Source organism: Passer montanus, unplaced genomic scaffold (genome assembly GCF_014805655.1).
Source record: "Passer montanus isolate IOZ18808 unplaced genomic scaffold, ASM1480565v1 scaffold60, whole genome shotgun sequence".
Taxonomy (NCBI): Eukaryota; Metazoa; Chordata; class Aves; order Passeriformes; family Passeridae; genus Passer; species Passer montanus.
The window spans coordinates 2528194-2552649 of record NW_024371038.1 but is presented as its reverse complement, the minus strand read 5'-3'; the positions used below and the strand labels follow the sequence as shown (position 1 = coordinate 2552649).

Sequence of the window (24456 nt, the reverse complement as noted above, 5' to 3'; positions counted from 1 at the left end):
ACATAGGTATTTAAAGCTTACAAGTAAAAAGGGGGAGGTGTTTTTGGTATGGGATAGTATGGGAATTAGAGAGAGACTTAGAAACATCTTAGTTTGTGAAAGCAAATAACCTGCAGTAGAGGAAGATTAAGACCCATAGCTCATATTAGATAATTGCAGTGACTCTCTACATACCTGCCTGCCTTCTCTGTATGCAGAAATTGCATCAGTTTAAATAAAGTGGAAAGTGCTAAGTTACATAATTACTATTTTATTTCCCAAAATAGTTATGTGTGGTGTTCTGAAAGTATTCAGTCTTCAATACAATTATAAAAGTGGCATCTGAAATAGGAATTCTGTTTACTTATGGCTACCTTGTATTTATTACATGGATGAATCTACAAAGCAAAATAGAAAAAACTTGGCTTAACAATCAGATGTGCAGTGACGTAATTATTTGTGTCATTATTTTTCTTTCCATGTTACAACACTGGCAATGTCAGACCAAACTTACTTCAAACTCTTTGGATCAAGGAGGGCCATGGAGGTGGGCCTGATGCTGTTCTGTGGAGCTCAATTAGCTTGGTTTCAAGCACAGTATATAAATTACTTGTTTCACAGGAAGTCAATATGGAGAATTTCTTTCTAGCTACCTCCTTTTCCACTTCTTTCTGCAATCTTTTAATCTGTGGATGGGTTTCCCACACTCACAAGCAATCCAGGTAGGTGACTTCTTAAGGCTGTGTGCTGTGTCCTCTGTGGTCTTTCTATGTTCTTCTCACAGGCTGTCCTGCTTTCAGATGGGATAGAACTAATTTTATTCTCAGTACCTGGTACAGTGCTGTGTTTTGGATTTAGCATGGGAATAATGTTGATAACACACGGATGTTTTGGTTGTTGCTAAGTTGTATTTATCCTAAATCAAGGACTTTTTTGTGTCTCCTACTCTGCCAGTGAGGAGGAGCAAAAAACTAAAAAAAGCTGTGAGGGAACATAGCTGGACAAGTGACCTGAACTGGCCAAAGGGATGTTCACACCGTGGAATGTCATGCCCAGTACATCAGCTGGGGAGCTAGAGGGAAGGGGAAGCCCACCAGGGCTTCAGGAATTGGGTCTGGCATCAGTCAGTGGGTGGTAAGCAACTGCATTGTGCATTACTTGTTTTTCTTTTTTAAAATCCTTTTTATTATCACTATTATTATTTAATATTGTTGTTCTTTTTTACTCCTTTGTCAATTATTAAACTGTTTTTATCTCAAACTACAGGTTTTACTTTTGATTCTTCTCCCCATTCCACCAGTCTGGGGTGGTGGATGAGTGAACAGCTGGGGCTGCTGGTTGCCAGCTGGGCTTAAACAGTGACACAACTCTTATGGTGCACAGCCTGAACAAATTCAGTAACTTCTTTTGCCGCTGTTTTACTCATTCCGTGATCACATTTCTGGACTCTTAACTGAGTTCCATGAGACTGTGACCATGGCCAGGACCTAAAAAAAGGTTTAGAAACTGGCCTTAAAGAAGAGCTGCTAGGTATTTTCAGTAATACTTCTTGGTCTTGGGCTTTTGGGAGTCCAGTAGCAGGGACTTCCATAGTCTTTGTAGCTGTCTTGCTATTCCCCAAATCTCACCAGAAGATGGTTGGCTGGTATTTTGAAAGTGGTGTGTAGTCTTTGTGTAGAAAAATCAATTCAGCAATTAGATTTACTTAGCTGAAATTTCAGAATTAATTTAATTTGAAAATTTCTATATTAAATTCCAGGATAAACTACTTTTTAGACACTAAATTTCTATTTAGTGTCTAAAAAGTAGTTTAACTTAACAAATTTAAAATCTGTTTATGTAAATTGCACTGGGGAGCTGTGGTGTTGCAGGAACTGAGATTGCAACACACTATTGAACTACATGATAAATCAACAAAACATTACAAAGGTCCTTTAGACACACAAATAAGAAGCAGTGATTTGCTTTCATTAATGTACTGTTCATTGTGTTTGCAAAGGACTCTGAATATCCCATTGCATTATTGTTTAAATGGTGCTGGTAATATTAGCAATATAAGAATTGCAGTTTAATTAAACACTTTTATTACTGACAGTAACCAAAGTGAGAAACTTGGTGTGAAATTTTAAGAAACTCCAGAATGACCAATGAAGCAACTTTTAAAATAGCATTATTGTTGTAACTACAGTGATGGGTAAGAAAGCTGGGGACAGCAAGGTAAATTTTGTGCATTATTAAAATGATCTGCTGACAGAGAGTGTTAATAGTGATACTTCCATCTGCCACATCAACCACTTTTTGTCTGCTACTTGAAAAATTGCTGCAGACAAGGAATAAAAAAATCATGATATCTCTATTGTAGTTTTGCAACATTTCTGAAAATTTCTGTCCTTCTGTGGTGAAAATGAAATTCTTTCAATTCTGAGTTAATGAGAATAGGCTTAGGAGGGTTGACAGTGATTGGCAGCAGAACATTGTTTTTGTAGAACAGAATGCAGGAGAAACTAAGACAAACCTTCTATTTCTTTTTTATCCTAAAGAATCTGCTGTCAAGTTTAAACCTACCCATTTTCAACCAGCAAATAGTACTGCAATTGGTAGAGAAGTGCTTGGAGGTTGTGTGATAATTATTTGGACTCAATTTTAGCAAGTATTAAAGAATTTATCAACAACAGGGGATTTCTTCCTTTGAGCTAGTAAATTGAAAAATATTCTTGTTATATAGTGGAGACATGGGCTTACTGGTGTGAAAAGTCCTGTGTATCTGATTAATAAATAGACAGCAAATTTATAACTGTTGAGAGACTTCAATATTGATCACTTTAAAGCACTGAAATAATGGCACTTTCCAAAAATCTATAGGCCCTCCTGTCTGATTTATCCTTCTCTTTCAGCGAGGGTAGGCTCATTCAGAAGGAATAAATTTGTTTCCACTGTTTTATAGCTTGGGCTTGAAAACCAGTTGTTGCTGACATTCTACAGACTAATTTTGAAGATGGATAAACTCTTGGGCAGTGAAAGCCAGGACTCGAGACCAGTGGTGGAGGGCTTTGGTCTTGCAAGGACCAGTTTTTGTGCTTTCTCCTCCCTGATGCTCTCTGCCAGTCTGGATGCGAGGGGGAGAGGCAGGAGGGGAGGTGGTGGCAGCGTGCAGGTGTGCGGTGTAACGAGGGGAGCTGATGGCAGCGTGCAGGTGCGCGGTGTAACGAGGGGAGGTGGTGGCAGCGTGCAGGTGTGCGGTGTAACGAGGGGAGCTGATGGCAGCGTGCAGGTGTGCGGTGTAACGAGGGGAGCTGATAGCAGCGTGCAGGTGTGCGGTGTAACGAGGGGAGCCCCACAAACCTGCGGCCCTCGTGTTTGCTCCATCAGCCCGAGCGCGGCCCGCTTGCCGAGGGCTCCCGAGCCACGGCCCACAGCCGCGGCCCTGCCCACAGCCGCGCCGGGGCCGCTCGTCCTTCCTCGGCCCGGCGCCGAACCACAACAGCTGTGGCGGGCGGGGGCAGGAACTAAACTGCTCCTTTCGGGGAATTGGTCTCTGCTTGGCTTCAGAGCCATGAACGTGTTGTACCCCATGTACTTCTGTGCAAACTCGGGGCAGTTTGGCTCACGCGTGCCTTCTGTGGGAATTCACGAAGCTGCAGGAGTGTGCACAAGAGCAGCTGAACCGGGGCCCGCACGATGGGCACTGTGCAGGGGGTGACTGGGCTTTGTGCAGGGGTCGGTGAGCGGCTGCCCGGGCCGCGGGGAAGGCCCAGCCCAAGCCCCGCACCGCCACCAGGGCGGGACAGCCCCGCGCCTGCGCCCGCCCCTTCGCGGCACCCGTAGGAGCGCTCGGCGGCCCCGCCCGCCGCTCTCGGGTTTAATTACCGGGGCCGCTCGGCCGCGCGCTGTCCGGCCCTGCTGCGGCACCGCCGACATGGCGTCCACCAGCCGGTACGGGGGCGGCCGGGGCGCGGGGGGCCGAGGGGGGAGCGGGAGCGGCTCCGGCATCGCTCCCGTCCGCGGCACAGGCAGAAGATGGCCGCGTCGCCCCCGCTACCGCCTGGGGACTGACCGGCGGCCATCGCCGCCCTTGCCCGGCCCCGGTGCCGCTGTTTTAGCGCGGCTCTCGGGGCGCACGGCGCACCGGCCCCTCTCCGCTGTCCTGTTTGTCGGGGCCGCTCCTCAGGGCGGCGGGCGGTCGGGCCTCAGGGCGCCCGCCCCTGTTCGTGCGGGCCGGGCCGGGCTGAGCGGCCTCTCCGGGGCTGAGCTGGTCGCCTCTGCGCCTTCGTGTCGCTGCCCAGCGCTCCGAGGAGACGCCGAGGTTTTGGGGGGATTTATGTCCTGTGTGCGGAGCTTCTCGCCAGCCACAGCTCGGTGCGAGCGGCGGCTCGGCCTGCTGTGTGCCCCGAGCGCGGCTGTGGCCGGGCCGGGCCTGAGGGGGTACCGAGCCCGTCCCGCCGTGTCCCGCGGCCCGGCAGCCGCAGCTGCGGGCCCGGGTCCCCCTGCTCCGCACTGCCTGGAGCCGGGCTGCAGCTCCCTGGCCTGCCTCCGCCTTATCGGGGCCTGGAAACTGCTTTTAGGCTCCCACCCTAAATCCGTACCGGCGCTAGACTGCAGCGACCAGACGGGTTTCGGGTTCGGAATTCTTTCCTCCTGGAGACATACCCAGCTTTTTCTTTCTAGTCTGAAAGCCCACGGAGCAGAGTGGAGTGACTCTGTAACTCCTGCTAAACCTGTCCTGGGATCTAGGAAGTGCTTCCGAGTAGTCTCGCTGCAGCTCGGGAGTTATTTGCTGAGCTGGGCCTTTACACACGTGCCATGCATTTTCCTTGGGTGTAGGTGGCTTAGTAAATTGAACCCATTGCAAGGAGGACAGCGTATAGCTGTAGGTAGATAAAGCGAGTTAAATTGGCATGGGAAGACGAATTTTTGCAATGTTTCATGAAGGTAAAGTCTGAAACAAAACACGGTTGGTATTCTTTGAGGTATCTGGATTTTTTTTTTTTCCTTTTGCTTGGTGTGTCACTCACTGCGTTTTTTGTAATGCCAAATGTCAGATAATTGTGAAGGCTTTGTCAACAGTGTTGTCATATGAAACTTGTGGCTGGGAATAGAAGGAAAGTAGTCTAAAGAGCTTTAATGTACTGTTTTGAACATAATTTGCATCTGCAGATCTTGTGTTGGCATGCTTTCTGGAGGTTTTAATATTTATAGCTTTGTTGGTTTTCAGTTTTAGTTTCAGGTTGCAGACATTTTTGTGAACAATCAGTGGGTTAAAATGTTCATTTTTTGTATTCTAGACACATTAGAAACATTAAAAAAATGAAAATTAAGATGGGAAGTATAGGTTAGGCTGAATTAATGGCAGAAATAATACTGGAAAATGGGTAACTCAGAGTAATTCTATTGGAAAATTTTTAAAAATTGAATGGATTACAAATTGTTTTTTGGTTCAGTCAGATGAAAGTTAGTAGTCATTATAATTTTTTTGAGATAAACTTCTGTTCTCTTGTGCTTTTAAGCTTGTGCAAAGTAGCTTTGTGGAATACTTGGATCTCGATTGTAAACACTTTTTACTCCAATTTTGAAATAATTTGTTTTAGTAGAATTATGTAACTGTTGTTAATATGAAGTATTTACTTTCGAAACATTTGGTTAGAAGCAATTGGTTGTTATTTTAGTCAGTAACTAAAAGCTGTTGTATTAAATAATGCTTTACAGGAAGTTGTAATTCTTGAAGATCCATGGGTGTGAAAGAGAACTTCTGTTTTCAGAACTTCTTGTCATGTAATTGCCTTAGGAGCTGATTATTTTTTGTTAAGATTTCACTATTATTTGCTTAATTTAAAATGGAATTTATTCTTCAAATACTTTAAAATAAACCAGTGTTTGAATTGGGAATTTTCCAAACATACATGTTGTATGTGCACTGCTTCCCGAGTTAAACACCTGGTAAATAATTCTGTTCTGAGTAGGAGTGAATATGCTCATTTGGAATGAAGAAATTGCCACTAACTTCTTGGGAAACTTCATTTAGCAGTAGTTTGGGTTACACTGCATTTAATCAGGTCTGTTATGTAGATTTTTAATGTTTTGATTTGAAGTGATTTTGGTACAAGATACATGACAAGAAAATTGTAACTTAGGTGATCTGAAGTCTTGATTGTCAAATGTAGTGTTACAGCATTCATATAAAAAGTGCAGCTCAGGTAATCAAGTTAATATTCTGTAATTTAAATCATTAACTGCTGTATTACTGAAGTGTTTTTATCATGAAGGAACTCTTTTGGTATACGGCCTGCTTGTTTAATAGTAATGAATACTTCTCATTTGTTCCTTAGTTTGGATGTGCTTCCAAGGGTGACTTGCCCAAATCATCCAGATTCCATTTTAGTGGAGGATTACAGAGCTGGTGATATGATTTGTTCTGAGTGTGGGCTAGTAGTAGGTAAGTAGTTATTAATATTTTTATAAATTATCATGTAACCTAAATGGTGTGTGTAGGTTTGCACTGTCTTGATGCTCAAGTGTGGGTGGTAGATTTGATGGGGTGTGTGTTTGTTTGTTTTAGTTTTTTTGTGATTGTCTGTTTGCTAAAAGCTTCCTGCTCTGAACACTGTCTTCTGGTAACTTCTTGCACTATGAAAATAATCAAACTCTCTTTAAAGACTGAAAATTTAAAATGTGCTGTGATATGAATTAGAGCATTGTGCTGTCCAGTCCTGTTTTTATTCATGATTCTTCTTTCATTCAGGAAAGTACAAGAGATGTTATAAAAGCCCTCTGTGAAGTAACTTGCTTACAAGAAAAAAAACCCAATGTGCTGTGATATGAATTAGAGCATTGTGCTGTCCAGTCCTGTTTTTATTCATGACTCTTCTTTCATTCAGGAAAGTATAAGAGATGTTATAAAAGCCCTCTGTGAAGTAACTTGCTTATAAGAAAAAAACACAACACAAAACCAAACCCCAACCAACCTCAGTTTCCCAGTAGCTAGAGGTTATCTTCTGTCCTGAAAGATTTATCTTTATATGGTTGTTGGCATATATGTTAATCACTAAGGTTTTAAGACTATCCTAAATTTTCCCACTGGAATTTTGTGGAGCTATTTTACTTGGTTTATCTAGCAGCCACTTCCACAGACTGAACTGTATTTCTAAGTATATGGAATATTTAAAATGAAAGGCATTTTCTTTTGTTTGAACAAGAAAGAGGAAGTTGCCAAACCTGCAGCATATACATTTTTATGTATTGTTTCTAGGATGAGCATCTTACATGCACCTTACTGCCTTTATTCCTTTTATCATGGGAAGCTTTCCATGCTTGTATTATGGTAATCCTTTAAACCTCATTGATTTCTGTTAGTTTGTTTTTGGCCATTATGTGAAAAAAATCCTCCTTGAGGGTACATGTTTGTGTGATTCATTTAGTGCTGATAAATATTTCAAATTGTTTATATCTTTCCTGGATTGTAGTGGTTTTGTTTTGCCTTGCTGAATTAAAAAAAATTCATAAAAAGCTGAAAGTTAAGGAATTTGTGGTGAAGGTAATACTAATTTAGCCAAGGAACTAAAATAAGTCTTTTTATACAAAAGCAAACTTCTACATAAATTGTTAAAGTAAATGTTAAAGCATTTGAACATGAGTACCAGTTTCCTTTAAAATTATGAAACTGTTTAAAACCTCTAAAGGAAGAGTTATAACTGCTTTGTTAAAAATAAAGGGTGGTTTAAATTGCATGAATTCTGATAAAGATCAATCAATAAATTTTCTGGTTAAAAATTCAAAAATCCACAGCAGTATTTCCTACTCAGATATGATAGTAAGCTTCTAAGTTACTGCTTAAAAATACTTTGCTGCATGTTCAGCTCTTTGCATGGCTGTCACAGAGACACAGTAAAAGTTCAGAAAAGTTCATCGTGATCAGTTGATAACTTTTACAATAGTTCTGGTATTGGGAGAAGAGGAAAAGCTTTTCTTCATAAATGTCATTTTTTGGAACTTGGAATTTGTCAGAAGTCTCACTTCATCTACCTTCTGTTACTTAGTCGCAAGCAATTCTTGCCTGAAGAGTTTATCCTCTGTTTTTCCTGAAGTAATAGCATTGGTGAATTCTTCAGTTCAAAATGTTAGCAGTTTCAATGAGCAGGATCATTAGAATATTAGTAAAAACTGTTTCTGAATTGAGTTTTTAATGTGTTTGTAATTGTCCTAGTGCAGTTTACCACCAGCATTACTGGTAGGATAAAAAATGATTTTTAGGTAAGCTTTCTGTGGATTACTCACCAAAAGGCTTTAACAGTGTTGTGCTGATTGTTCTCATTCTGTGTTGCATTCCTTCAGCTATTTAGCTTGCCTCTGTGTCCAATTCCTTAGCTAGGGTATCCAGCAGGTAATTTGGAAAACCAGTTAAATAGGGTGACAATAAGTAATTGAAGAGAAGTGACCAAAGAGAAGTGTGAGCACTAAATATTTTCTCACCTAGTCTGATAAGAAATTTAGGGAAGGTGTAAACCAGATGCAGTCCTTGATGCCTGTTTTCTGGAGATGCTTGTGAAGTAGGGATGTTTCAAAGGAGTGAAGACAAAATTTAGCTTTTATGTGTTCCAAATGCAATTTTTCTGTATTTGTAGCAGATTCCATGAGACACGTTCCCCTTAAGAGACTAACAATTTCATTTCCTGTTTTTGCATAGAGACGTTTTGTTTCAGGGCTTGCATGCGTCATGATCACGTGTGAGCAGAGGCCACTGAAAATATATTTTGGGATGGACTAAAAGTTACTGGGATCTTTCAGTGAAGGGGATCATTTAGAACAGTTAACCCTCCTCATGCAAAAATTACTGTACCTTGTAGCCAAAGAAGTGCTATAGGTTTATTTAAAAATACTGTTTTTTAGAATTTCCAGAGTGCTCCTGGTGTAAATGGTAAATGCTGAATTTGTGCTCTTACTTTACTGCTGTAAAATACATGCTGGTGCGAGTTCACTGTTTGGGTTTTTTTTGTGTTTTTTTTTAGTGTGTGTGCAGCTTAACTGTAGACAGAAGTAACAGTCTTTGACTTAACTAAGAGTATTTGCATTTGATGTTTTCCTTGCTTGCTATGCTAAAGTACTGTAGTTCCTTATTTATGGAAAGGGTGTAAGACTATTTATTATAAGTAGAACTGTGTTGTAGGATAAAATATCTAGTGCATAGATAGTTTTGCAGGTTTGTAATCAATTTTCTGGGAATAGGAGATTAAATCAGTATTATCTTGCATTTATCAGGTCTGCAGTTGAAAGGGTAAAGCAGTAGAAAATTTTGGGGGAGCAGGAGGCCAGGGCACGGAGGACCTGATCTCTTTACCAAGTGGATTCCATACTTTAGGCAGACCTAAAGTTGCAAGTACTACTTTTTAAAGGGATTGTTGAGAAAAATTTTTTTATTAGAATTGTTTTCTACTTACAGGTTTTATTCTTATTCTCAATAAGATTGAAATTTAAGTTAAATCTAGCATGCTGGGGTTTTTTTTTGCACAGTATTTTCCATGTATTCTGAATAAACTGGTGTTTTGCTGTGCAGTATTAAAATAATTTAATCTTGTAATGTCATTATGACTGAAGCTGGTGTTGAGAGTATTATTATTTCAAAATACTGCTACATTCTACTAAAACCTCTCATCTGCCTTTTCATTATTACAGTTTGTGTTCTGTCTTTTCATGGTAATTATTTCCAACTTGTTAACTTTTCCTTCTGCCAATTGCTTTTTGCTTGAAAGGCACTTGGAGACCTAAATTCTAATCATCCATGAAATTTTGATATTAGTCTGGATTGACATGCATTTGAGACTTCACAACTGTGTTGTTTTATTTGCTACGACAAGAATAGTGCATAACCATCCCTACCTTTCTCCAGTCATTCTGAGCTCTGTGCTACAGTAAGGGTTCATGGGCTGGTGGGGGAGTTCATGGGCAGAGTTCTTAGGGCTTAGTTCTGTGTTCATTTAAAACATTCACCATATCTCATTCTCCAGACAGGGCTGGTAGGGGGACAAGGGTGTTGTTCAAGAACAGAAGGTCTAGTAAATCCTCTTTCTTGACAGGCAGATATTTTGCTTACAACCTTATAGGCAGTAAAAAAGGCTGGGAGTCAGCTCATATGTCAGAAGGGACTGAAGAAAGCAGAGTGAAAGTGGAAGACAAAGCACTGAATTTTCTTGATGTAGCAAGGTGATGTGAATTTCAGAGGAGGATAGGAACAAATCTGGTGGCACGTACTGCTGTGTAGTATCTCAGGTATAAGGATTCCTCTTGTTAGGAATACCTTTTGAAAACATTCCTTAAACTTCTATATAGATAGCTTCATTAAATGTTGTCTTTGTGTGCAGGAGTTAAGCAGTGAGGAGTTTATTTTCAGTGTGTAGTAGGTGATTTTCTCTAGCTGGATATGTCTGTCTGCTTCACTAGGCAGGTGTGGCTGAGAGAAACAGTGCTCTTGTGTGGATCTGCTTTGGGCAGCCTTCTTTGGTAAAAAAGCAGAAGTCTGTCTCCAGCTGATGAGGATCCTTGGACACATCAACTCGTTACAGCTTTGAATCAGATTATGACCAATATTCAGACATTTCTGCCGTGCTCTGTGTATACCTGGGTGTTCAGTTGAAGAATTTCAGGGAAAAATAGTCAGTAGTCTGTGGTCAGCACTAAGGCTGTTACAAAAATCTATCTGAGGATTTCTTTGGCTGATACTTCTGACAAGTTTGAGATCGAAATGGTGCATTGTAAATTCAAGTGTGGTCCATGAAGAATAGGTAAGATTTGCCTATACTACAGGTGTTTTTTTTTCCTCTTAGTAGTGTAATAAACAAGTAGGAAGGGGTTTCACAGTTGTCTCTCAACTGGCCAGTTATCTGTCATTGGGGATAAGAGCGGTCCATGAAGAATAGGTAAGATTTGCCTATACTACAGGTGTTTTTTTTTTTTTTCTCTTGGTAGTATAATAAACAAGTAGGAAGGGGTTTCACAATTGTCTCTCAACTGGCCAGTTATCTGTCACTGGGGATAAGATTGGTTTTCAGAAAAAAACAAGCAGCTATTCAGAAGCAAGCAAAGAAACCTTTTATTTCTTCTCAGCTGTTTGTAGCATCCAGTAACTGGGGAAGGTGCTTAAGTACTTCTGACTTGCATCCAGTAGAGGGCAGTTTCCATAGGGGAAAAATATTTTAATATTTGGCTGTATGTTCAGGTTTACTCCTTTCTGCAAGTATTGTCTGTCTTTAAAATAGTAATTCTTAATTCAAAGTATTGCTTAAAAAGTAGGCAAAAAAACTTTAGATATGGATATGTATTAGCAGCCTTTACATGCTTGGTGTTCAGACTACTAAGAAGTGTCTAACAAAAGTTGGTCCTTGGAAAAAAACTCTCTGCTTTCAGAGGAAAGCAATTATAAAGCATACTGATGCTTAAAGATGTTCTGAATAGTTGACTCTTGCATGAGCATTCACAGACACTTAATACAGGAAATTTATAATATGAAGAAAGTAACCTGCTTGGCTTTCTCAGCCAGCATTTCAAATAATCTGTTTTAATTCTAACCCTTTTCAGCTTTAAAGGCAAAGGGTGATGCTTCGGAGTGTTTGGCAGTAATGCTTGTAAGAGTGGAAACAGACTTCAGATGTTAATGTTAGCATCTTTTGTCAGGCTTTGTAACAAACACTGCTCTTAGCATGAAATTTCCTGGAGGGTGGTAGTTAGTAGGTTTTTCCACTAGTGACCTGAGGTATTTGAGGGCCACTAATGCTTCCATTAAGTGAAATACTAGATTTTTCTGGTATGTAACAGTAACATTTTGAATCGTCCTATTTAGGGAATGGTTCTTAACTTGCTTCCTTACCAGGCTGACAAGGTAATTAGGCAAACAAGGGCTGGAAGCAGTCTGAACTCCTCTGATGGAAAAGGAGTCTCAAGTATTGTGATGTAGAGTGGATAAGGTGCAACATTTTAAATTGAGATTCTGTAGTTTGGAGCATCCTTCACAAGTATTTGAGTCGTTAATGTTTTAAAGGCCTCAAGTCCTGGGGAGGTGTAACTTCAGTTGACCAGACTTGTCCATCTGTTCATTTAACATTTCTACTCTCATTTGCTTCTTCCAAAATCATTATGCTAACTGATGGCTTAGGAAGCCTGTAAGTCCTTTTAGATTTGTCATCATTTTGATATGCAGGAGCTGCTAAGCCTTTGTTCTTGTAGCAGTCATTTGCCTGAGGTGCTGTACTGTCTGTTTCAATCCATAGCTGCCTTTTGGTACTGGTGTGATGCTGTTGATGTCTGGCAACTAGTTAAAATCATTGGTGGCTTTTTTGTTTGTTTGCTTGTGGGGGTTTTGTGTTTTGTTTAACCATCTGAAAGCCTGCTTTAGTTATTTTAACTGTCTTGTGAATAGACTGGTGTTGCTGGTTGTGATGATTAATTTGTGGTGGTGACAATTCATTGAAAACAAGATAACTTTTACAAAGAACACTAATGTCTTACTGAGGGCTGGAAATTTTGTAGAAAACATGGTGACTGTAAAATTGTGTTAATTTATTTTTTCCCCTCTCCATGAGTTTATTCTGTGGTAACATTTAATACATCTGGTCCTTAATAGAAGATCTAAGGCTGAAAAATAGGAAAAAAAAGGTTGTGTGTTACCATATGGGGCAGTATATAAGTTAATAAATAGAATGTGGAGTAGATACACCTGGAGTACTGTGTCTAGCTCTGGGCTTCTCTCTGCCTGGAAGAGAGAAACTTGCTGGAGCAAGTCCAAAAGAAGGTTGCAAAAGTGATTTAGGAGTTAGGAGAGTCTTGAGACCTGAAGCTTGATCCGACTCTGTTTAGCCTGGCTCTGTGCAGTTTCATGTCTTCTTCATTCCCCCCAGCCTGTAGCCTGCTCCTTAGTTTTTCACTGTAGTTTGTCACAGCACCTCATTACTCTGCTTAATAAGGAGCTGACTGAAACTTAAGTGTAATCCTATATATATATACACACATATTTATATTTAAATTTGGCATTGTAAAATGCTTTTAATTAAAAGTATAATATATGTGCTCACTAGATGGCAGTAGATTCCTTAACTAACTGTGAGAATGAAACATTCTCTACTAACAGTAGGTGTTTTGGATCTGCAGAGTGCAAATCAACTTTTAATACTGTATTTATGCTAAATTTAAAATATTAGTTAACAATATGCAGAACTTAATGCAATGTACAGCTAACATTAGAGCTCCTCTGAAAAGAACATGCCTTCTCACAAGTGTTTCAAGACTGGATATGGAAGATTACGTTGCTCATGAATGCCATCATATTTCTTGTTTTGGTTAGGCATATTCACTTTTAAGCTATCTTGTCTTCTTATAACAGATAATGCAAAATGCAGAAAGAAGAAAATACATATGTTTTATGAGTTACTGTAAATTTTGATGTGTAGCTATTTCAATCTAAATTTCAAAAACTGCTCTAAAGTCCATTTTAAAATAGTTTGAGTCTTACCTGAGTTTGGTCTTGCATTTCTGTAGCACATGCTCTTTGCATGTGTCACTTGTGAAGAGCAGTAACCTTGGCCTGAGGTTTTCTGTTCTAAGTAGCCCTTGTGCATTTTATTAAATGTGCTTTTCAGATGATGAGTAACCTGAATTTGGTTACCAAGCAGGGAAGTTGGCAGTGTGTTTGCACTGGACCCTGTGTGTTAGTGTGTTAGACTGTATTTTAAAGAGACGCTGAATACTGGAAGAATAGTTTATGAAAAGAAATGGAGCAATGGAGAAAAATTCATCTATTCAGAAAGTACTTTGGGATATTAGCTTGGAGATGCATTTCACAAGGATTTGGTCCTGTAAACTGTTTTGCATGTATTTCAGAGGAGGAAACAGAAAGTGAACTCATCTGGTAGAGGAAAATCAAATAAAGGAGTATCTAATGTGACTGTATCTAGTGAAGCCCTTTTGTTCAAAAGGATTGCATCAAAAAGAAGTAGCCAAGGAATATGTGGCCACTCCCATCCTTATTGCAGTTTTAGAGGGTTGCCCAAACCAATGTAAGAATGTGAGAAAGCTGAGACAACTATATAGTGTACTTATTGGGAGCTTTTTTACCTCATGTTGGACTGTTGGACCCATATTCCAGCTTGGGAAAGCCAGTCAGCAGAGTATGACCTAGAAAATTCAGTTTAGAAATTAATCTACTCAGGACCAATTTTCAAGGCTTTCTTACGCTGCTTTTTTGTAAGATTAAGTGTAGTGTTTGAAAGTTCTGCTTTGACCAGTTAGAGTGGGGCTTAATTGCATCTGTACTAATATCACAGTTCCAAAGTGCTTATGTATTGAAGAATGAAAGATAATAAATGCTGCATTTTATTTCTTGTTTTAGTTTCTTGTTGAATGGGATAATCCAGCTAATCTTGCTTGTGGCTGAATATGTTTTCCATCTATGGAAACCTGTGGGCTTATTTGTTCCATTTTCATTGGTACTTCTAGCTTCTGTCACACTTTTATAGAAGCCTTTTGAAAGATGGAATGTGCTGCCTAGGATTTCTGTATATTTTCTGTGACACTGACAGTATACAGAAAAACTGCTTTTCTGTAGTAGCAGATTTCTTGGCAAAACAAAGATATTTGCATACTGCATCTTAATTACACAAATGCTTTATATTCAGTGATTTGTTGTACTTAATCTTTTCTTACTCTGACATAGTAGTCTCCATCTTCTGTTTGTGATGTGTTTATCAAAGCAGGCAGTGATGTAGAACTTTTTTGTTAGAGCAGGAATGGTTCATAACTCACAAGAGGCAGATCCCTGAGTGAGTCATTTAGGTCATTCCCATTTGTGTGGAAAAATATTACATCATTGCTCTGTACTCAGTGTTCTATTTATACCATGCCAGAATTTTAAGTACATTTTTCTTTTTTTAGATGCTGTAAACAGTATTGGGGGTTTGTCTAAAAGTAAACTTACTGCTAGGCCATAGAAGGAGCATTACTGAATCAAATATTTACAGAGAGTCCAGGAGTCAGAGGAGCACACTGTCTGCAAATTCAAGCTTGCCAAGGGTGTGGGGGTTGACCTTTGTAGCAGAAAGAATGAATCTGTGCTGTCTTTTACTCTATCTGTAACCCTGTAGTTTTTCATGGTTGTTTTTTTTCTTCTTCCTCTTGGTTTTTATTAGAGCAGTAAATAAGGGTGGAGCCATAGTTGTGAACAGGTCTGACAGATATTGATGAGAACACCTTTAGCCTAAAGTTTTTGTTAGCTTTTTTCTTATTTTTTTTTGTTAGCAATTTCTTTTGGTTCATTCACAGCTTTCAATTTCAAGCATCCTCCTTGCATAATTTTATGTTAAAAATTGAGTTATTCTGTCAGAATAGAGTCCTCTTGTATCCCTCAGGGAATTTTGCAGTTGCATCAATCTGTCCACACCTTCTGCATTTTCTCCAGCTTCAGATCTTGTATTGTTTGCAGACTGCTTTTTTTCTGTCTGTTTTCACCAGGTTAAATCAGCCTCTGTGATTTCATTCTAAGACTTCCATACTGTAAACTGTGCAGTCAGTGCTACTTTTTTTTGCAGACATTTCTCTCACAACAAACTTAAACATTGGTAAAGGCAGTGAATTTTTCCTCAGGTTTAGCTAAGGGTGCCAATTATTCTGAAGTTTCTTCTCAGCTGTATTCTGCTTTACTGCAGAGCACCAAGAAAAATGTTTCTTTTGTGTTCTTTGTACATGTGTTCTTAAAAATTCTGTAGTATTGCTCTGGAGGCAACACCTTTGCGATGCAGCTTTTATCAGATCTTTGAATACAATGAATTCTTCCCCCCCCAAGTTTCTGTTGTTGGGTTTACTGTAGGGCTTTTGCCTGCATCAGAATGTTGGTGGGAATTATTTCTCCAACTGGTAAGTTGTTGTAGGAAAGGTTTAGGTGAATGTGAAATTGAGAGGACTGCAAGGAAAGTTGTTTCAATCAGAAGATGTGGTGCTTTTCTTCTTTATTCTGTATCTGCACTGAAAATTGTCCAGTTACAACAGGGATTAAGAAAAAGTAGTTGAATATATATATACTTTATGTTGATACTGTCAAGCATCATGAAACTGGGCAGGGTCACAACTGTCTTCAAGAACAAAAACTGAACTGCAAAATGTCATCAATGGTGACTTAGAAGGTACAAAATTGGGAGTACAAAGGACCTGGAAATGATTCAAGAGAAGTAATTTACTATGACTTGATGGGATTGTGCGTGATAGGTAATGCACATGTGCACTATTAACACATGACAAGTGTGATAGAACTTGTTAAGTTACAACAACTGAGTCATTGAGAACAATCCACAGGCAGTCTTGACTTCAGCTTGAAATCGAGATCTTGATTCCTTTTGTGTATTGGAAATGCCATGATGTTCTTAATGGATAATCCATAAAGGTGACAGTTCCTGGTTTCTGGATGCGTTTCTTTAGTTATTTATGTCTTCTGTGCAGTGCTAGTTACATTTTTTTTCCCCATTGTAGATCCTGAATGTTCTGGTTTGTTGTCCTGCCGGTTACTGTTGTGTTTGGGAATGCCAGCAGACTGCCTTCTTAGAGTGCAGAGCTCAGATGCCTGGCTTAATGTTTCATGCAATATTTTAAAGCACTGTGTCAATGTGGACTCTGTTGCCTTGTGTTCTCAGGTGACCGGGTCATAGACGTGGGGTCGGAGTGGAGAACGTTCAGCAATGACAAAGCAACCAAAGACCCATCTCGAGTCGGGGATACCCAGAATCCTTTGCTCAGTGATGGTGACTTGAGTACAATGATTGGCAAGGTAACACTGGAAATACTAAAATTTTACTGTGTCTTTTTATTTCAAGTACAGATGGTATGTCCATAGAGAAACTATACAACATATGTATTTTTGAAGAGATTTTCACCTGAACTGAAGTTGCATGTTTCAGTGTATAAAATGGGGCTACAAGGAAAGGACCAACCTTTGCAAAAAAACCAAAAAGTTTTCAGTGCTATGGGGTTACTTGCTATGCTTAGATATGTTGCTATAAATAGGAAAGCTGATGTTGCACTTTTGAAAGAAGCATACTTTGACTTAGCAAGTGTATTTGAGGTGGTTCTGCGATTAATGTTGATATCTCAATAGCTAGTGCTGCTGTTTTTTTGGTTGCAAAATCTGTATCAGATTCATATTGGAGACCTGGAAATCACAATTTACATGTTCTTTCAATTAATGTTAAAACATTAAATGTAGAATTCTTTCATGGTGTGAGTACCTCAAAGGAAAATATTCAATCTATCCTTGGGTTGAAATTTTGTGGTGCAATCATACCCTGCTGTTTGTCCTGAGAGCAAGCAGAACTAGCCACACAGGTGAATTCCCTTTAATGAAGCAGTCACCCAGGTAAGTCATGGTGTGAGTACCTCAAAGGAAAATATTCAATCTATCCTTGGGTTGAAATTTTGTGGTGCAATCCCCAGGTAAATTTTAATTGTTGTACTTTCTTCATATTTTACTGCAAGGTCCAAATTAATTTTTTGTGTATTTCCTGAATGTTTCATGAAAACGGGTGCAGTTGCCGATTAAGAACATTTTTCTGCTTTACGTGTTTCCTCAGAAGTTTCTGTCCCAGTGGTATTGCTAGGATGAAGTGCCTAAATATGTATGTATAGGGCAGTGTGCAGCATACTTTTCATCCAAGAATTCTTAAAAGTGAGCAAGTCAACAAGTGAATACTGATGGGCAGCTAATTTTCACCATTAGTGAAAAAGAAATCTTCTCTTTGAGGAAATGTCCTGTCAGTTTGATTCAGTCAGTAGGATGGCCTGAGCTCCTTTAGAGCCTGCGCATTGGAGAAGACAAAAGACATTTCAGCTAAAGACAGGTTTTTGTGTCCAGGTGATCAGTGACTTGTGCTGCTAACCCCCTTCCCTCTGGACATTCAGATCCTAATTTGGAATAAAGAAGGATAGCAGCCTTAGTGAGAGAATTAAAGACACACAGGAACTTTGATGAAAAGTTTGTTTGCCCATGAAAACTAATAACTTTCAGAGCTGGACATGCAACTAATGAAAGTTTTGCTGTGAAGCAGAACATCCCAGAATAGGCAGGAGCAAACTTGCTGTAGCAGAGTGCCATTCCATAAAGACAAGATGAGAGTTTTAATGTGGCATGATTTAACCTATGAGAACTGAATAAAAAGTGCTGGAGCTGCCAGGATTGTGTTTGGGATTGTAGAGGGGGCAGTCAGTCCAACTGTGGATACTTTATTTGCACAGGGAGGAATTGCTGAAGAGGTGCATTATTTTCTATGGGAAATTGAGAGTCCCTTTGACAAACCAGGATGTTTTCTGCACAAGAGTTCCTGTGTTTGTCTTGCTAGTAAGCAGGAGCTCTGCGATGTCAGTTCCTTGATGTGAGCTCTGTATCAGGGACTGCTTTTTTTTCAGTTGTTTGGAAGGAAGTGAATGGCTTTAATGAGAAGATGCTGAAGACCTCTCTCAGTGCAGAAAGGGCATGAATTTTGCAGCAAGGAAGTAGTACATTTCTTAAGAAGTCATCTGAAGTCCCTGCTAGCAGGTTGGGATGTGGTTGAGCAATAGATAGACACAGTGGTTGAGCAAGGGTGAAATTGGTGTAGTCTTGAAGATGGTAAGTAGTATGTGACAGAGTACAGAACAACCTTTGTGAATTCCAGAGACTGAAACAAGGTAAGATTATTATTTTCCCAGTTAACAGCAAGTTTTATTATGGCCTGGAGTGAACCCCATATTTGTGTGCCAGAGATGGCTTTAACCTTTCATATAGGACAGGACCAGGGCTATTTCTTTCTGCTTGAGATAGGACTGCAGATAAAATCTTTACAGCTGACCTTCTTCATCCTCACAAAAACACCCCTTCCAGAAAAACCCCAAAACATCCACCTCTCGTGGGAAATCCAGCAGAGAAGGACATTGATAATTCTCATGGCATGTCATGTTAGAGCTGTTGTAGACTCCTGGGAATGGAGTTGGAAATGGAGTCTCAACCAGTTACAACAGTATTGCTTTGTAACAGTAGAGGAAGAGGGTCAGTTCTGCTTCACAGAGTGGTTTGTCTCTGTTTCCTCTGGGAAGGCAGGAGGTGCTGCTCTGGGGCCCCTTCCTGCAGGGATGTGTGATCTGTATGTGTTAGCCACTCTGCCTGTGCAAAGGGATTAATTCCTAATTGGCCTTAATGTGTGAGGAACCCATCTGTCTGAGGCAGCAGCAGCAGCCTGCATTGGAGCAATTAATTTGCCTGTGAAGAGGAGGGTGAATAGCATAGTTGGCACTGCTGGAAGTGGTTTGAATTCTACAGGCAGATCTTCAGGATACTGGCACAGAGCTGTAACTCTGAAATTAGATACTGTATGCTGCAGTTGATCTGATTACAATGCAGATCAATTGGAGGCATGGTGAAGTGTCATGTTAATTGTGACTTCATTGCTAGAATGTTATAGTTATTTCTAAAATTCTAACATAAAATTAAAGAAAAATAACTCAACAAGCATCTTTTAGTTTTGCTTTGATACAGGGAGCTCTCTTCTAGGAATCTAAAAGCAAACTGCAAGTTTTGTTTCCTGTCTTTGTGGAAAGTGCCTTTTGTCACCTTTGCTAGTTAATTGATTCCTTTTTTTTTGTAGTAACTGCAACTCCAAGAGAATTTATATTGGTTGAACAAAGATCTAATGCAATCTCTTGGCATAGAATTCCTATCCTTTGATCAGATCTCTGAAAGAAAGCTGGCTTTTGTTAAACTGCATGGCCTGAATCTGGAAGTGCTATATTGATAAACAGTGAGAAGGTATCAGGGGCTGATGATTGAAAAAGGAGAGTGGATCCATCAGACTGATCCATATGAGCTGGTTGTACATTAGTAAGAGGACTGCTGGATCAGGGAGCATGCTTTGGTGCTGTGGTTAACCACAAATCAGTGATGTGGGTGATACTGATCATACTTTCTGCTGCTGTGGGGAAATACTGGGGTACAAAGCTGTTGAATGCCAGCATTGTAAACCTGACCTTCACTGAGCCCCTTCAGAGATTGTCACTGTTTACTTTACTGCATTTTTTTCACTTTAGTTACCTTGAAGGGTGTTTCCAGGATTGTATGCAGGAGGTTTCTGTTGTGTTTGAAAGCCAAACAGGTAGAACTCCTGACTCAAAGGCCACAACAGTAAACCACATGATTAATAAAGTCAACTTCATTTTAGTTAAAACTGTGTGGCTTCTGACTTTTTCCATGAAGGCAAAGGAACTCCTAACATGGTTGTCAAGGACTGAAATCAATAAAGCATTATCTCTCAAAGCTCCAGAAGGAAAGTAGATGGTGCATTTAAATAACAAATGCAGGGAGAATTTCTGTGGTTTATGTAAGCAATGAAGGTGGAAGAGTTTTCTACCGTTTTTATAGTTGTGAGTTGAATACTGGGCATGGCTCTTGAAGAGGGCTCTCATCAGCAAGGTAGAATCCTTGTCTAGTTTCACTCCATAGAAAATGATATGAGGGCTCTGGGAAGCAATTCACAATTTGAGACTGGTGTAGAACTTGTGTGGAACAGTGCTCAATTGAATGAGTTACTTTCAGTGATGTTTATTTGCACAACTGTTGGAACTGATGCCTTGAATTAAAATGTATAAAGCTGGAAGAGGTTTGCTCTTGAAGTGAGCAGGAAGTGGCTTCGTTGCTTGCATTATTGATGACACAAATTTTTCTTTTCAGGGCACAGGTGCAGCAAGTTTTGATGAATTTGGGAATTCAAAGTACCAAAATCGCAGAACTATGAGCAGCTCTGATCGTGCGATGATGAATGCTTTCAAAGAAATTACCAACATGGCAGACAGAATCAACCTCCCTAGAAATATAGTTGTAAGTTCATGTCTCCCTTCCTTAAATTGTTCTGGCATTGACTTAGTTAGCATAATATAATGAGCACATGAATTTTTGATATTGCTGCTAATTAAATGGCCTAGAGTTAATTAAATTTCATCTTCTTGCGTTGAAGGATCGAACAAATAATTTATTCAAGCAAGTGTATGAGCAAAAGAGCCTGAAGGGGAGAAGTAATGATGCTATTGCTTCTGCTTGTCTCTACATAGCCTGTAGGCAAGAGGGTGTTCCAAGAACATTTAAAGGTAAGTTTTCAGTGATACAGATTCAATTTTGTTATGAAGGAAAGGTTTAGTTGCTGTCACTGTAGGAGGTTTGGATTTCTTATTCCTGAACTTTGTCAAATTGGTTGTTCTCAGCTGTAGCTCACCTTTGAGGGAAGGGTAGAAGGGTCTGTGAGAATTTGTTATATTTGTGGAGTAGCCTCTAGGGCATGGGGGCTTCAGCATTTGAAAATTTTGAGTATTGGTGAAACTTAAAGGGCATTGCTTTGGTCAGAGGATCATGGAGATTGTTGTAAATCATTTAACTGAATTTGAACCAGCAGTTCTGTAGTAAATCTGTGCAGCTTTTCCCTAACAGAGATGTAATTCTCTAGCGTTCAGTACCAACTTTCCTTACTAAGTGAGGTGTATTAATTAATGCCTTGTGATAAATGTGCACTGACTGAAGTTTCACAAATAGTCACAGCTTATTTAGTGATGGTGGCCTTCAGGACATTGGCCTTCTTTGTGGGTCTTAATATATTGAGAATCAAGTTTGATTATTTTGGGGGCAACAAATGCTGTGAAGCCCAAGATTTAATTTATACTCTTTTTTTCAGAAATATGTGCAGTGTCCAGGATTTCAAAGAAAGAAATAGGCCGGTGTTTTAAACTTATTTTGAAAGCTCTGGAAACCAGTGTTGATTTGATTACAACTGGAGACTTCATGTCACGATTCTGTTCTAATCTGGGTCTTCCCAAGCAAGTACAAATGGCAGCAACACATATTGCCCGTAAAGCTGTGGAATTAGATTTGGTTCCTGGGAGAAGCCCTATCTCTGTAGCAGCTGCAGCTATTTACATGGCATCACAGGCTTCTTCAGAGAAAAGGACACAAAAAGGTAAAACTTGACTTTTTTTTGGTTTGTCTTTAGTTTGCCATGTCTTCCTTCCTGAAAGAAACTTCAGTATTGCTGTAAAACTTGGATGAGGCCTGTGCAAACAGTGATAAGCTCCCTTCTAACTGCATACAGCAAGGACCAAACCAGGTTCTCCCAGTCCCCAGAATGAACATGGAGTAATGGGCTGTACTCAGTGTAAACTGAGTTAATTTTCTTCTGGTATTAGGAGTTGGATTCTTGAATGCAATGGACTAGTGCATTCAAATGAACATAGTAATTCAAATTCACCTATGCTAATATTTTTGTGTGTCCATTTTTCTGCTCTAAAATATTCCAAACAGGAACTTGGTGGCAGTTGCAGGGAGCACTTGGGCTTTGGGTTACATTGACTCTTTAATAATTCCTGTAGCCAGGGAATCCCCTGCATTAGTACATGGTCCTTTCTGTGAGCCTGTGGTAAAGATGGAGAGTGTGGGAAGGCAAGGTTTGCTGTGGACTAGCTGGGGCAGATTCCCTGCTGGTAGGGGAGCCTGTGGGGAGCCAGTAAGGAGTTCAGGGCTCTTGAGCTGCAGAGCAGCATGGATCAGCCCCTGGGACTCAAGGGAATGAGGCTGCAAGGCAGTGATGTCTGAGGAAAGAAATTTGCTAAGGCTGCAGGGAGTAGAACCTGATATGAGAAATGGATTCAAGTGCTCCGAGTGGTCCAGTCCAGATCAGTCCAGTCCAGAAGTGTTGAAAATGTAGCAATTTCTTAATGGAGCACTCCTTTTGGATAAATAGCTTTTATCTGTCAGGTTGTGGTGTTTTGTTCTGCATTTGTAACTGCTTATGTCCCTGGAGTTTCCATCCTGTTGGCACTTTCCTGGGCCTGTGAGTGATCTGGAGCCCAGGAAGTTCAGTACCTTCATCCTTGCTGGGTGTGAGCTACTGGGTTGTATCTCTTAAGAGTGATAATTAAAATACAGCTGCTTGCCATGGACACCACAGCTCCACACTGCTCCAGTGTTTTTGGACAGTGCTGAAGGCTCTCATGTCAGTTCAAGGTTTAAATTCCTGACTTGACTGACTCTTGAATAAATTTAAGTTTCTGTGCATCTCAGACAAGTGTACCCTTAGCTTATTAGACAGTGCTGTGTGCCTCTGCCTGATTTCTTAGTGTATTTTAAGGTAAATGTATTTCATGCTTAACTGAAGTTTTTGTCCGTGACTCAGTTTTTTGCTTATATTTAATCAAAGCATAAAAATGAAGATCCAGAAGTTGATGATGATTTGTTAAAATATTGGTGGTCATATGTAGTAGATGTTTTGAATCACTTTTACACTCTTAGCCCTTTTCCAATTTGAAGTTTGTTATTCCACAATTTATAGGCTAAGCTGAACTGTGGCACATAAGAAGACAGATTTATGTATCCAAAATACTAGTCACCACAGTTAAAACCATTTCTAACAGGCTTTTGGGAGAGTTGCAAGTGAAGCAAGTGTCCAGTGCCTCTTGATAAGTTATGCTTGCTGGTTTCTTGATTACAAATTACAAAAATAAAAACTAACCACTTCTCTGCTTTTTGTTGTAGAAATTGGTGATATTGCTGGTGTGGCTGATGTTACGATTAGACAGTCATACAGGCTGATCTATCCTCGAGCTCCAGATCTTTTCCCAGCAGACTTCAAGTTTGATACCCCAGTAGACAAGCTACCACAGCTGTGAGATTGCAGAGGGTTAATTTCTGTTAACCCCCCCCCCAAAAAAAAACCCCAACAAAAACTCTTTATTTTTGCCTATAATAAAGGATGTACAAAGTGTTAATATTGGGTCTTCGTGTTGTGGAACTGGAGGATATGGAGATGGAGCAAACTGCTGGAAGGCAGCATACATTCCAAGGGTAAACAAGCTGATTGTGTGGCATTTTGTATGTATATATTAGTGGAAGTAAATATTTAATATCTGTTGCAACAAATTTCATTTGATACTGTTGTACTTATTTAGATTTCTTTTGTAGGGATCTAGTAAGATGTATTTTGGAGACTTTAAAATATTGTGTAATTCCCAAATAAACTGTTTTCCAAAAACACCATCTTGTGGTATGACTGCAATGTGACATGCACGTACTGTTGTACATGCTGAGAACTGGAATGCAGTCCATGGAATGGTGGAGTGAGCTTCATACTTGTGGGCTTGGTCACAAGGCTGCTTAAATGCTCACTTTACAGACAATTTCTAGATTTCTAGACTGCTCTGGTAGTTGTAGGGAGCTGTAGGTGTGGGTGCTTGCATCCAGAATGTAAACAGTTGCTGAAAAGCTGTTCCAAGCTTTGCACAACTGCTGCAGAATATTTCCAAACTGGTTGCAAAAGGATTAATCCTATCCTTGGCAGAGTCTCCCTGATTCTTACTGTCTCTGCTATGAGTTTGAGGTAATGACAAAGCACCTGCTTAGAAGCATAAGGACTCACTTCAGTTGAATTCCTGGTAACTTCATGATGCTTAGTATTG

The 24456-nt window shown here is 39.9% G+C and overlaps 1 protein-coding gene across 2 annotated transcripts; it reads left to right on the top strand.

The window, feature by feature from the left end:
• The first annotated feature begins 85 nt into the window (after nucleotides 1–85).
• On the top strand, nucleotides 86–24037 carry GTF2B (general transcription factor IIB). 2 transcript variants are annotated; one of them, XM_039727080.1, is made up of 7 exons: nucleotides 86–1113; nucleotides 6303–6409; nucleotides 16635–16768; nucleotides 20693–20839; nucleotides 20976–21105; nucleotides 21684–21965; nucleotides 23537–24037. In XM_039727080.1, exons 1-7 carry the CDS (start codon nucleotides 1007–1009, stop codon nucleotides 23668–23670), a joined length of 1041 nt encoding a protein of 346 aa, XP_039583014.1. In that variant the 5' UTR covers nucleotides 86–1006; the 3' UTR covers nucleotides 23671–24037. The 2 variants fall into 2 exon arrangements, with proteins under 2 accessions (XP_039583014.1, XP_039583015.1); XM_039727081.1 differs by lacking the exon at nucleotides 86–1113 and adding an exon at nucleotides 3768–3912.
• The last annotated feature ends 419 nt before the right edge of the window (nucleotides 24038–24456 follow it).